The sequence below is a fragment of the Choloepus didactylus genome, chromosome 5, assembly GCF_015220235.1.
Source record: "Choloepus didactylus isolate mChoDid1 chromosome 5, mChoDid1.pri, whole genome shotgun sequence".
Classification (NCBI taxonomy): Eukaryota; Metazoa; Chordata; class Mammalia; order Pilosa; family Megalonychidae; genus Choloepus; species Choloepus didactylus.
The window spans coordinates 90,002,003-90,014,693 of record NC_051311.1 but is presented as its reverse complement, the minus strand read 5'-3'; the positions used below and the strand labels follow the sequence as shown (position 1 = coordinate 90,014,693).

Genomic DNA, 12,691 nt, shown 5'->3' with positions numbered 1-12,691 from the left:
TAAGTCAGCACTGTCCAACATATTGTTCAATGTCCTCTATACGACACCTGAAAAAGAGACAACTCTGAGAATTCCAAATATGGGTGTAAGCAACAAGGTCCTCTTATATACTGCAATTTAACACTCCTTATCAAGATTCTGACAAGTTTGCACCATTTGACCACATCATTCCACTTCTGTCTAAGGCTCAACAGATAAATTATGGTACACCCATACATTGCACCATCCATCCATACAATGGACTTAGTTTTATGTACTCATTAAAAATGACACTATAAAAAATGAAGCTGTAGAAGATTATTTAATAACAGAGGGAAAATCACATGTTAAGTGCAAAATGTCAATTCCAAAGTAACTGTCAGTATGATACTGAGCTTTCTTGGTGGTGGTGTTATTGTTAAATCTTTTTGATTTTTACAGAAAAGGTAGAAACCTAGAACAAAAAATTAATCATGGTGACCAATCTCTTAATGATAAAAAAAAAAAGCAGTGCTTTTTTGTATTCCTTTTAATCTGAATTTTCTAAAATGAAAAAAACATTTCTTTTGAGATATGTAGGAAAGGTTATCTTCTAAAGTAATAATAATTAAATTTAGAGGGAAAGGTTTGGTTCTCCCAGGGAAACTAGTGTATTTTCTCCTGATAGGTAATAAGAACAATGTTACTTTTTTCCTTTGGTTTGGCTGCCAGGAAACTTAAAACCAAATCTGTCTGTCAGTCAACTTTAATAGTGGCATAACAAATTCCGCCCATATATCTGGGTTTGCATCCTACTAATCTCCATATCGTAACCTTCTAGACTGACCTACATTTTCTCTAGCCCCTTATCCACTGCCTTGTTGGTACTCTTCTCATTAGCCTCGAAAATCTTTTTGGGGGGAAAAAGGGAATGGATGAAGGGAACAAAGAGAGAAAGATGGAAAAAGAAGAAAAAGGGAAAAGGAGAACAAGAATGAGAGTGACAGTCATGCAAACAAAATAATGTTCTACCTGTATAAATTTCAGATTATTTATAAAAAGTTAAGTTCCACCATACTGTGTGATTAATAAATATATGTGGAATAAATTAATGACTATGACCACCCAGTTTGGGTAGTCTGCCTTCTACAGCCTTCCTACTCCAAACAAGTGACATCTTATTAATTTTGCTATTTTACTGTGTGTTCATCAGAACAGTGATCACCGGTGTTTTCGCATTTCTGAAATGTCAGAAATCCAGAGACTTACCCCTCAACATGACAATAATTTCACTTGTATGTGTTCAATCTACAGATAATGCTTGGTACTCATTACAATTTGAAAATCCCTTCCAATAGTCTGCACAAGTCTGTGGCTAACAAACTGTGACTCACTGCACTATTGCAGAGAAGAAAAATATTTACCATGAGAGGTATCTGGTTGATAGATACTCTCTTTCAAATCCTGGAAAGAGTTCTTGTGTTGTTTTGGTTTTTAATTTGAGCCATCATTTAAAATTGAGAGATATGACACAAAAATCCCAATTTTCAACTCCTCTTAATAAAATCAGAGAAGCTGGCAACACTTTTGGTCTCCAGTTTTCCACTGTCCCCACTTGGCACTCCTAACTCGTATATGCCTTGGTAGGCAACTGTGCTTATAACCCCTTCACCACAACTCTGGTCTTTCATAAGTTCCCCAGAGATGAAGTTATGGTCATTTGCAATTCCTTTAAGGAGTACCAAGGGTCACCTACCGTAGTGCTGTGGCCCACCCAAGGAATGTGCCAAGTTATGACAGGGGCAAGCCACCTGCCAACGCCTTCTCTGGACAGATCACAGTCTTTTGTGCTGGGTTTGCCACTCCTTGTTTTCCAAATTACTGAGTGGTTACTGCAGAGTACCTGCTGATAAACAGTGGATGTGGGATGGACAGACAGATCTAACAACTGTAGTCTTCTAAAATTAGTCTAATTTCTCCCAGCCCCTGGCACTAAAGAATTCAGTTACAAAAGGGAATCTGCAGCATGACTGTTAAAAGCAGAGTTCTTTATTATTATTGCCATTGTTAGTATTAATCACTGTTCACATTTGTTCTGAACTTCCTTGGTCAACTCATCATAATCTACTAACTTGGGGGAAGGGGTCCCAAAGTGAGAAGGAAGCATTACTGCTGGTAAGAAAAATGATTTAAGATGATTCTTGGGACCCAGATATTAAATTACTTTGAATCACATACTAGAAAGTTCCTCTTTTTCCAAGGTACTTTGAATTTTTCTGAGTGTATCAAAGAGCAAGTCTCACTTAGGTATTAGCACATATTTAAGCTATTTTTTATGACACTTGCTGATTTAATTTCCCTTGTAAACAAAGAGGGAGCATATGGCTCAGGCTTGAAGTCTTTATCAGGCCAGATATTTCCCAAATATCAAGGACCAAGACAGTGCAAAGGCATCGCTGGCTGAGTTACGGAGTTTACCTTCACAATGAAAACAGTGGGAAGACAGCTGAAGGGTTGTAGAAGTGGAATGACCTACCTGATGAGATTGTGCTCTGCAAGGTTTGCTCTAGCTGTAATGTGGGCTACCCTCCAGAGAGGGATCAGGAAACAGGCAGAATTTTTAAACTTAAGTTTAAATTGGTAACAAACAAATGAAACAATTTAGAAACTACTGCATCAAGACCAGATATATAATAACCAACAGAAAGGACACTCCGATAACTGTCCAGTTTATTAGCAGAAAGTAAATAACACCACACTTTTATTTTCTTTAGGTATGTGATAGAGAAATTTTAGAAACCAGGAACAATCTAAAATGTGGCACTTTAAAACGTACTATAAATGTCACAATTTATTGGTCAGACATAAGGTAACAACCTACCTCAAGAGTCTCAAAATAAAAAGGACTGGTGGTCTACGGAGGGGCCTCCAAGGGTGGGGAAACTGAGCACCAGTTGCTGGACTGCCCCCTATGGTCCCTATTTGGTCTAAGCTTCTAATTCTGATCTCCTTCATGAAAGTCAATACTTAACCAATAGTCCCATCTGCTTCTAATCCTCCTCAAAAATGTCCAAACTCTAAGTGACACTGACACACCCACCAGAATATTAAAGGAAGGGGGGCAGAAGGAAAGGATGGAAGGACAGGATGAAAGGAAGTAATGCAGGCAGGCAGGAAGAAAAAGAAAGGAAGAAAGGAAAGAAGGAGGGGAAGGGACAAAAAAGGGGAGAAGGAAGAGGGAGGGAGGGAGAAGGACTACACAGCACAAAGCTGGTTAGGATGAGGAACACAGCTGGTAGGAATGTGGGCTGCCATATTCACTTTGGAAATACCCACTGGCAAAATCCACTAAAGTTAGGCAACTGCAACCTTAGGAAAATACCCACAGAAATTCATACACAGGTTCATTTACAAAAGATAGATATACAAATGCTCATAGCAAACTATTCCTAATAGCCAAAAACTGCAAACATCCCAATTGCCCATCAATAGAATGGATAAATAAATTGAGGTATACGCCTACAATGAACACCATACAGTAATGAGACTGAATGAAGTTGCAATTGCATGCAACACCGTGAACAAACTTCACATAGTTAATGTTGGGAGAAAAAGTATACAAAGACTCAAAAGAGTATACAGAGGGTTGCAGTTTATATAATGTCCAAAATCAGGTGTAATAATTGGATAGCCATTTGTGAAAAAAGGAGTCCCAATCCTTACCTTAAACTTATAGTACAACAAACTCAAAACAGATCACATATTTAAATATTAAGAGCTAATATTAGGAGAAAACTGAAAGGAAAATCTTAATAAACGGGTTTGGTAAAGCTTTCATAAACCAGGTGTCATAAAATTAAAAAAAAAAAAACCTTGCACTTAAAAATATACTGTACAAGGGCCAGAGATGTTTTGGAGAAAGCAATGGAAACCAGAAGCTAAACCCAGGAGAGGACCTGCAGACTCTGGCCATGTGCCTTCCCAGGTGACAAAGGAACCACAGATGCCATCAGCCTTTCTTCAGGGAGGGTATCATTCTGTTGATGTCTTAGTTGGGACATTTTCACGGCCTTACAATTGTAAATCTGTGTACTATTAAACCCCCATTGTAAAAGCCAAAAAAAAAATATATATATATATATATGTGTATATATATATATATATATATATATATATATATATATATATATGTATATATATATATACTGTACAAAGACAGAGGAATGATGAAAGAAAAGCCACCAGAGGTCCTGTAACTAGAATATAAAAGGAATTCTTACAGTCAATAACAAGAAGATGAACAGCTCAATTTTTTTTCAAATGGGCAAAAGATTAATCAAAGAAGGTATACTGGATGACAAGCACATGAAAGGATGCACATCAGTAGTCAATAGCAAAATGAAAATTGAAACCACAGTGACATACCACCACGTATCTCATTAAAATGGCTAAAATTAAAAAAAATACTAAGCATATTAAGTATTGACAAGGATGTGGAGCAACTAGAACTCTTATACATTGCTTGTGGGAATGTATAATGGTACAACCAACTTCGGAAAACCAGTTCAGCAATTTCTTAAAAAGTTAAACATACTGCATGATCCAGCCTTTTCCATTTCTAGGTATTTACTCAAGAGAAATGAAAGCAAGTGCACACACAGAAACTTGTACATGGATGTTCATAGCAGCTTTATTTCTATATCTCAAAACTGATAATAACCCAGAGGTCCATCAAAAGGATAAAAACAAACAAACAAACAAACAAACAAAAAAAAAACACCACTGGACAAACTGAATGGATTAAAAAGAATTGGTATACTATATAGTGGAATACTACTCAGCAATAAAAATGAAAGAAACATTGAAGTATACAAGAACATGGATGAATTTCAAAAAAATAATGCTGAGTGAAAGAAGCCAAACCAAAAAGGGGTACATACTGTATGGCTTCACTTATATAAAATTCTAGAAAATGCAAATTAACTGTACTGACAGAAACCAGATCAGTGTTTGCCTGGGGATAGTGAAGTGTAGGAGGGATTACAAAGGTGAACAAGGAAACTTTGGGGAGGGGGGGAATGGATATGTCCATTACCTTGATCTTGTTTATGGTTTCACAGGTATGTATATATGTCAAAATTCATCAAATTTTACTTCTTAAACACGTGTAGTTAACTGTACGTAAATTATCCTCAATGAAGCTGTGAAGGAGGAAAAGAACAGAGGCAAGTCGTCTTGATGTTAGAAGTAGGGTGGTAGCTGTTACCCTTGGAGAAGCTGGGGGTACTAGTAACTAACAATGTCCTCCAGGATTGCTTCTGGGGTGCTACTAACAAAGTCAACATTTCTTAATCTGGGTGCTGGTTACAGAAATGTACGGAAAATTTTCAAGCTGTTCACCTATTATCTATGTGCTTTCCTGAATACATCTACATAATATTTAACATAATATTATTTATATATTATTAATTATAAATAATGTAAACATTGCTGAAATTAAATAAAACAAAAGTATAAGAACTAAGTGGAGGGAATCTAGCCCCTCTGTCATCACATCCTTCCACTCAGAAAAAAAACTGATCTCAAATTCAGCAAGAAAGCAAAGCTCACCGTGGTAGAGTGAGGGTTGGAAAAGACAATGAAGAATTGTCATCAACTGTCTGTCCTAGTCTTTTGGTTGGAATGGAGGATAGGGGTAGGGCAGAGGCACACTGGAGAGAGAATCTTTTAAAACTTGCTCTCCTCCCATAATGACTCTTAGTCCCCACCACACAGACACGGAAGAAAATATAATCAACATCAAGTAAATAAAAGACACCTGCATCCTGAATCCTTTTCCACTGAATACCCTATACTTCCTTCATTTTTCTCTTATTCATTTGGTCCCTTCCTTATTTTTTTATTTTCTCCTTTTCATTCTTATTCTTCCAGGCTTCTCTTTTTTGCTTTCTGCATCCACCATTATGTGCCCTTTTACTCTTCACTCTTTAAGAGGCTGCAAAATAAGAAAGGAATTAAAATACCCTCCGTCCCCAAAGCATCAGTTCTTTATGTATTTGAAAGGCCTTTCTATTAGGGGAAGGGGGGCCATCCTCATTAAAATATGAGAACTTTAAGGATCAGGGACTGTTCCTCTCTGTATCAACCCCCTCAGCACTGGAAGAATACAGGCCACAGTATAAATATTTTTATGACACTTTCTCCCTCTCCCTTTCTCTCTTCTCCTGAACAAGGCAGTTACCAGGTTATGAATTCAAGTATGTGCTAGCTACCTGGGATGCTCAGGATTTCGATTAGTAGTTCTTATCCAAGTACGAGTATGAGGACTCCTTTTCAACACCAAAAAGATGTCAAAGCTCCCCCCTCCAAAAAAAATACAAATGATCCTTTTAGCATCTGTTCACTGAGAAAATACAAACCAATAAGACACTACTATTTGGTTAACTTTTAACTGATCATGAATTTTATTGATGACAACAACATCCATTTACATGGCTACGTTACACACATGGGAATGTAGATTCTCAGTTTCTCAGACCCCCTCGCCTCGCAAACTCCTCAGCTTACGTGGATTGGAAATCATTTCTCTGAGCACTCTGGGATCGATTCTTGTAGACTAAGAATTGTACAATTTTGTTACATGAGTTCACTAGGGAAACAGCAGTGTATTTTGACAAACATTTTAGCACAGTGTAAGGGCTCTTCTGTTGACAGGATATTTCTGGGACTGGATGAATCCTCCCAACAGCCAGTCCTTCTACATACGGTACGCACTCTTTCTCCCTCTCTCCTTCCCTCCCAGGAGAGCACTTGGTTAATAAGTGATGGCTATAGCATCCTACTGCTTTATTGCTGGCTATCACAATCACCACAATGACTCCTCTTCCCCACCTGCTCCAGCCCACAAATGCCCCCATCCCAGGAGCACCTTATGAGATGAGGGCAAGAAGGAAAAACAGGCATGAAATCTAGTTTGGCATCAAATAAATACCACTGGGTATTTTATTACATTAAATGGGCAATACAAGGAAGTAAAATAGTGCCTGCACTGTCATTACCAAGTTTAAGATGAACAAATTCATTCCACAGGCACTTGATTAAAAAGAAAATACGTGTGGGATTTACTCTTAGTATCTCCAGAAGGGAACTGTCTTGCCAATAAATATTTCTTCCTCTTAACTGGCCATAATATACAACTCAAGCATCATATTTTTATTCATTCAATAATGTTCTCTGTCCTTAGTTGAAAAAAGTTAAGTTGAAGTTTCTCTCTCTCCAAAATACAACCCTCCCCCAGAAAAGTATAACTTTCTTTAACCATATTAATTTTTGTCCTTTGAGTCAGCCATTCTGAACAGAAGTACCCCACTACTCCTCTACAAAATGACCTTCTATAAACTGCCAACGTTCTGTTAGAGGTAAAAACAAAACTTTAAGTTTCAAGAGGTCATTAAGATTCAAAATAACACCTTTTCAAATTTGGCTCCCAAAACAATCTTCAAAATTCCATATCTACTATTATTTCAAATCACATTATTATTTGTATTTTTTAAAGAAGCAGAAGTCTACAAAAAAAAAGTTGGGTTTACTTTTTGCCTTGCTTTTACCATTTTACAAAATTGCCTAGACAAAAATAATTCAGCCAATACCAGTTAAGCAGGTTAAAAATATAAAATGGAAAAGTATTAGGAACATTACTTCAGGGTTTCTTTCATTATATTTTGTATTTAGAAAGATGGTTTCCTCTATTTGTTTCCCTGAAATATCAATACTGCAGGAACGAAATCAATTATGGTGAATAACTTTGGCTTCATACAATTAATTAGCTTCTCTTCTCTTTAAAGAAAGAAGCCAGGGTTTCTTTATGCTTCTAATAATAGATATATTTGAAAACTGACCACAGCATATGTAAATGCAAAATATCTTGACTATTCAGGCCATACCTCAAACTGCTAACTTCAAATTTAAAAAAAAAAGTCAATGCAAAGACTACTAATATCTAGGTGAATAGTGAACAAGAATGGTAGAAAGTGATGGTAAAGTATTTCCTATGGGTAATGCTTCTTGACAACTATTAAATTCCTGGTCAAGATGTAGTGTTACTAGGCCATGCCCTTTTTTTTTTAAACTTCAGATTCTTATTTTTCAAGTTCTTCCAAACTCATTAAAAAGACAAATGATTTGACTATTGATGGTTTTTAATAAAGATAGAAAAATAACTTCTATTTTTAATATATTTACAATAAAACAACTTCTACATTTGCAATGTGTTGACTGATCCATAAGCTACTTTAATCGCCCATTAAGTTAGCATATCACAACTGCCAAATTTATGTCTAGGCACCCCCTAAAATAATAATAAATAAAGCAAACTAGCTGTGCTAAAGCTGTGTATAAAGTTTTTGTTAACATAGTAGCTGATGCCTAAACTTAAAAAGATCATGACCACATGCATCGTCCCTTTCCTTCAAATAACCACAAGAGCTTAGGTAAAAATAAACCAAATACATAAATGTAACCACCAAAACATTTTAGAATGTATTTCCTCAAAAGTATGTAATTCAACCAGGAAAACCTCACCCATTCCTAACTTGTCTCTCGATAATATTCATACACTCTGATTAACAGTCAGTTTATCAATAGAGAATCATGCTACTACGAAAAGATAATTGTTTCTGTCATTCCACTAAGAATGCACTTCCTAGTAACCAAAGTCTAATGCTATAATGGGCACCTGGACATGCATGGTTTAAATCACCAGCCTCCCAGCCTTCTCAACCTTCTCCCCTTCCCACCACCACCATTTTACTGGCAGAACATTCACAAGGCTGAAGACTGTTTTTCATCTCAGCAACAGAATCCTTAAATTTATAGGGCTAGCCACAAACCAGAAGTTAAAAGCTACATAAAAATAAACACAAACCTTTCTAATTTATTCTATTACTAATTTCTAAAGAAAGCAGTAACATCTTTATTTGTAAGGCCCTAAGTTATAGCCAGAAGCCTTTCACCTGATTATACTAATAAATCAATTTACCGTGATCAGTTTGCCATCAGACCATGTCCTCCATACACTAGTGTACTGTAATTTTAAATCCATTTTACTAGGCTAAGTACTTCACCTCACATTTTCTTCAATGTTTTTCCTATATCATTCCTTAACTACTAAATTGTTTCTTCTTCATATCTTTCTAGATATTAAATTGATGATCAAAAAAGATAACCCTGAAGAGTAACCTTAGAAAATTAAATAAACACACACCTGGAATACAAATATCAACATTAAGCATAAATTACTAGGTAACCAAGAGAAAGGTAGGCATCAACTGTCTGCCCAAGGAGCTCAATTTAAAATATCATGCAGTATACACAATTTTGATAAACAGAAGTGAACACAATATTTACTATGTCAAAATAGACAACTATAGCTTCATTTCTGGCTTCTGATTAAAAACCCTAATTTTATTTAATAAGGCAAAATAGTCATTTTAATGAAATATCTCCTCACAGGTATAATCATTTGATTGGCAGATAGAATAATTGCTTTAAAAATACTTCTGAGTCATTTTGTCCTTACCTGCAGGCATGAACCATTACTGCATGCAGTGACTGTTTCATTTCCTAGCACAGACTTGAAGAAGCATCATCTCTCCTCCAAAATGTGACTAATATGTGGGTTTGCCATTCCCAAGCTATTTACAAATGGCACTCCCTTTCCACATAAGATAATATTTATTACAACCAATAATCAAATATGTTTACCCTAGATCTTACAAATAACCTTGGTAATTTTGTGGAGCAGCAACCTCAAAATATAGGAAGAAAATCTAATAGCATTCCTTAAAGAAAGCAAGATTTTCTTTCTCTCTTTGTTTTCTGGCTAAATAAATTATTTTTTAAAGCCTTCAACAGCTGTCACACATGAAAACCAGCGGTCTGCTGTTACGGTGTGCATGCAGCAGCTGATTAGGCTTCACTATTTTTTAAAATATAAATTACCCTATGCAAAAGCAGAACAGCTTGCCCAAATGTACAGCTTCAATACAGCACAATGACCAGCATGCAGTACAATACGTTACAGCAAACTCGACAAGGAAAAAAAATATGTCCTGGTTTGTTTCTTAGCAATGCTACACCATTAATTGTTCATGCAAGAGATGTAGCTGTACCTTTCTGAAGAGGACGACTTCTCAGAGTTAACTGACATCAGCAGCTCAATCTTCTGCTTGATTTCTGGAAAAATCAGAAAATATTCACAACCAAGATTGCCTGCCCTTGCTTTCAAGCCTTATATCAAGAGATCTTTCTTCTCTAATCCCTTTTGTTCAGAATGAGGCCACAAGATTCGCAGTACTTCTGTTAGGACTGGGATTCAATGGTGCTATAAAGGGAAAAAGCTCCGGAGGCATCAGGCCTTGCTAAACTATGCACATGACTGTTTATGAAAGCAGGAAGTACCATTTCTTTTAACCAGAGGGGTGTTTTCTTTTTTAAGGTAGAACAAGCATGGCTTTACAGGAAGATTTTTAATTCCGCAAATTAAAACTCAAACAAGAAATGCTGACATCTGAATTCAATGTGCTAGATAATACAAGAAGTCTGTGTGATAAAGTTACAGGCTATAACAAACAAATACGCAACCCTTGGCTGCTTCCGTTTCATTAGCCCTGAAAAATATGGCTCAGAGAATCATTTTTGTCACTTAAGAATGAAACATTAAACCAGAACCCCAATTTACAGATTAAATGTTTTAAAACCTGTGTTATAATTTCTTGGTAGTTTTTAAAGGTACATATATATTTAATATCTAGTCCCTAACTCCTTCAGAAGAAGGTCTATTTTATAGCTTAATTTTCCCCTCCTCCTTCGCAGTACAATACAAGTGAACAGCAACACCCAGTTACCGAGCTGAGAAAATCTACTTGTCCACTTAGGAAGGACTGACAATACCATCTTCAACAAAAATGTAAGTGCCAGTTCAATTTAATTAAAAGATGACTGCTGAAACTGATTTAGAAGGAGATAGGAGATTAAAAGGGAAGGAAAGGTGAAAATAAAGAGGGAGAAGGAAAGGAGAAGAATAAAAAAATCTAACACGTTTTCTTAAAATACTAAATGAGCGACCTAAAGCACAAAATTTTAAGTGAATAAAATTCACATGGTCCTATTCCCCAGACTATTTCACTTGTAAAGCAGTTTTCTCATTCCTTAGAAGTATTTCCAACTGAATTTAAAACATTAAAGTATGCTTTCATAAAAAAAGTTCACATACTAAAAATAAAACAGAGCTACTAAAATGCTATAAGCAGTTTCACGATTTCAAAGTAAACCTCAATGTTTTTTTGTTTTTTAAGGGTAAAACAAATTTTTTGTTTTTAAGAATGTTGACTATAGAAATTAGAGTGGAATATGAGAAAATGTAAAGAAAAAGGGGGTAAAAATCAGTTGCATAAAATAAAATGGATCAGTATGGAAGTATCCTTTTAATGTTAAAATAAGGGTTTTTCCAAATTGTTCATTTTAAGCTTACAGCTTCATCCAATGGACATTATAAAACTGGCTTCTATGTCTGATCAGAGAATCTACCACAGGCTATAGCCAAACTATCTAACCACTGGGGAGAGCACAGGGCAGTGCTCTCCCCAGTGGTTAGAAATGGGAGTGATAATGGGAGTGATAATGAAATTTACCGGGAGGATTCTTACCCGCGTTACAGAGCCTGGACCATGCAACACAGCCAGTGCTTGGGAATGACGCTCCCTTTTTATTTAAAAAAAAAAAAAAAAAAAAAAGCCAGGTGTTTAAAAGCTCAGGCTCTCTCAAACAGCCCTAGGTTTGAAAGCAGGATCCTCCATCATTTTTAATAGCGGTATGACCTTGGGGTAATTACTTAAACTTTCTAATACTCCTCTCTGGTAAAATGGGAGTAAGAACCATTCCTTCTTGAAGGGCTGCTATGAAGATTTCATGAAATAACCCATGAAAGGCATGTAGTAAGCCCTCCCTGCCTTTTATTATGTAGTGCCTAGCAAATGATAGTAACCCCTCAATAAGTATTTCTTGAATGAGTTAATGAGGTATACTACGTCTGTCCAATTTTAAATAGTTTTCCCATAGTTTAAATCTACCTTCTCTCTCTAACCAACTTCAACAGCCACCTCTGTATTATTACCATAGTGGAAATTAAGCATTAATCTGTTTCCCAGTCTCTCCTTTGAGAGAATTATTCTCAGTTTATTAACTAGCCTCGGAAGTGAGGTCACTTTTTAATCCATCTTTATCTGGCAATATTTTATTCCAAAAAGACAAAAAGGTGCTTCAGTATATCTATATAAAAGCAATTCTAAGGCTGAAAGAAGCCAAGATTAAGCAAACATGGGTCTAATGAAGTTTATGTCAATCTTGCAGACAATAGGAAAAAAAAAGTTCCAGCTATAAATCATTTGCTGCCTGGTGACCTTGGAAGTACCAAATCAAAGAGGATTCTAATGATACATCAAAGGGTTTCCAGCATCAATTCACATTTTCTTCAAACCTTCAGATCTGTTTAATATAGCTCCAGAAAGACTAAATGGTCCAGGAATGCTCACTAGTACTATATTACTACTGCATCCTTTGGGGTCCATGTATTCCATCTATGCTACTGTCTACTCCTTATCAACTCCATCCATGAATCCAGTTATTCCCCACATTCATTAACATCTCTGGCAGCACTTTCATTAACTTCCATTAC

At 36.1% G+C, this 12,691-nt stretch overlaps 1 protein-coding gene across 10 annotated transcripts in view; it reads right to left on the bottom strand.

The window, feature by feature from the left end:
* Positions 1-12,691, bottom strand: part of SRPK2 (SRSF protein kinase 2) — a 321,319-nt gene that overhangs the window by 138,003 nt on the left and 170,625 nt on the right. For 3 of the 10 annotated variants that reach the window (XM_037836452.1, XM_037836457.1, XM_037836459.1), the window contains exon 3: positions 10,128-10,191. The exons of 6 other annotated variants lie outside the window; for them this stretch is intronic. In XM_037836452.1, the coding sequence (XP_037692380.1) occupies positions 10,128-10,191 (64 nt within the window). Of the gene's footprint in view, positions 1-10,127; positions 10,413-12,691 lie in introns of those variants that run through there. One more of the 10 variants, XM_037836458.1, reaches the window with a different exon arrangement.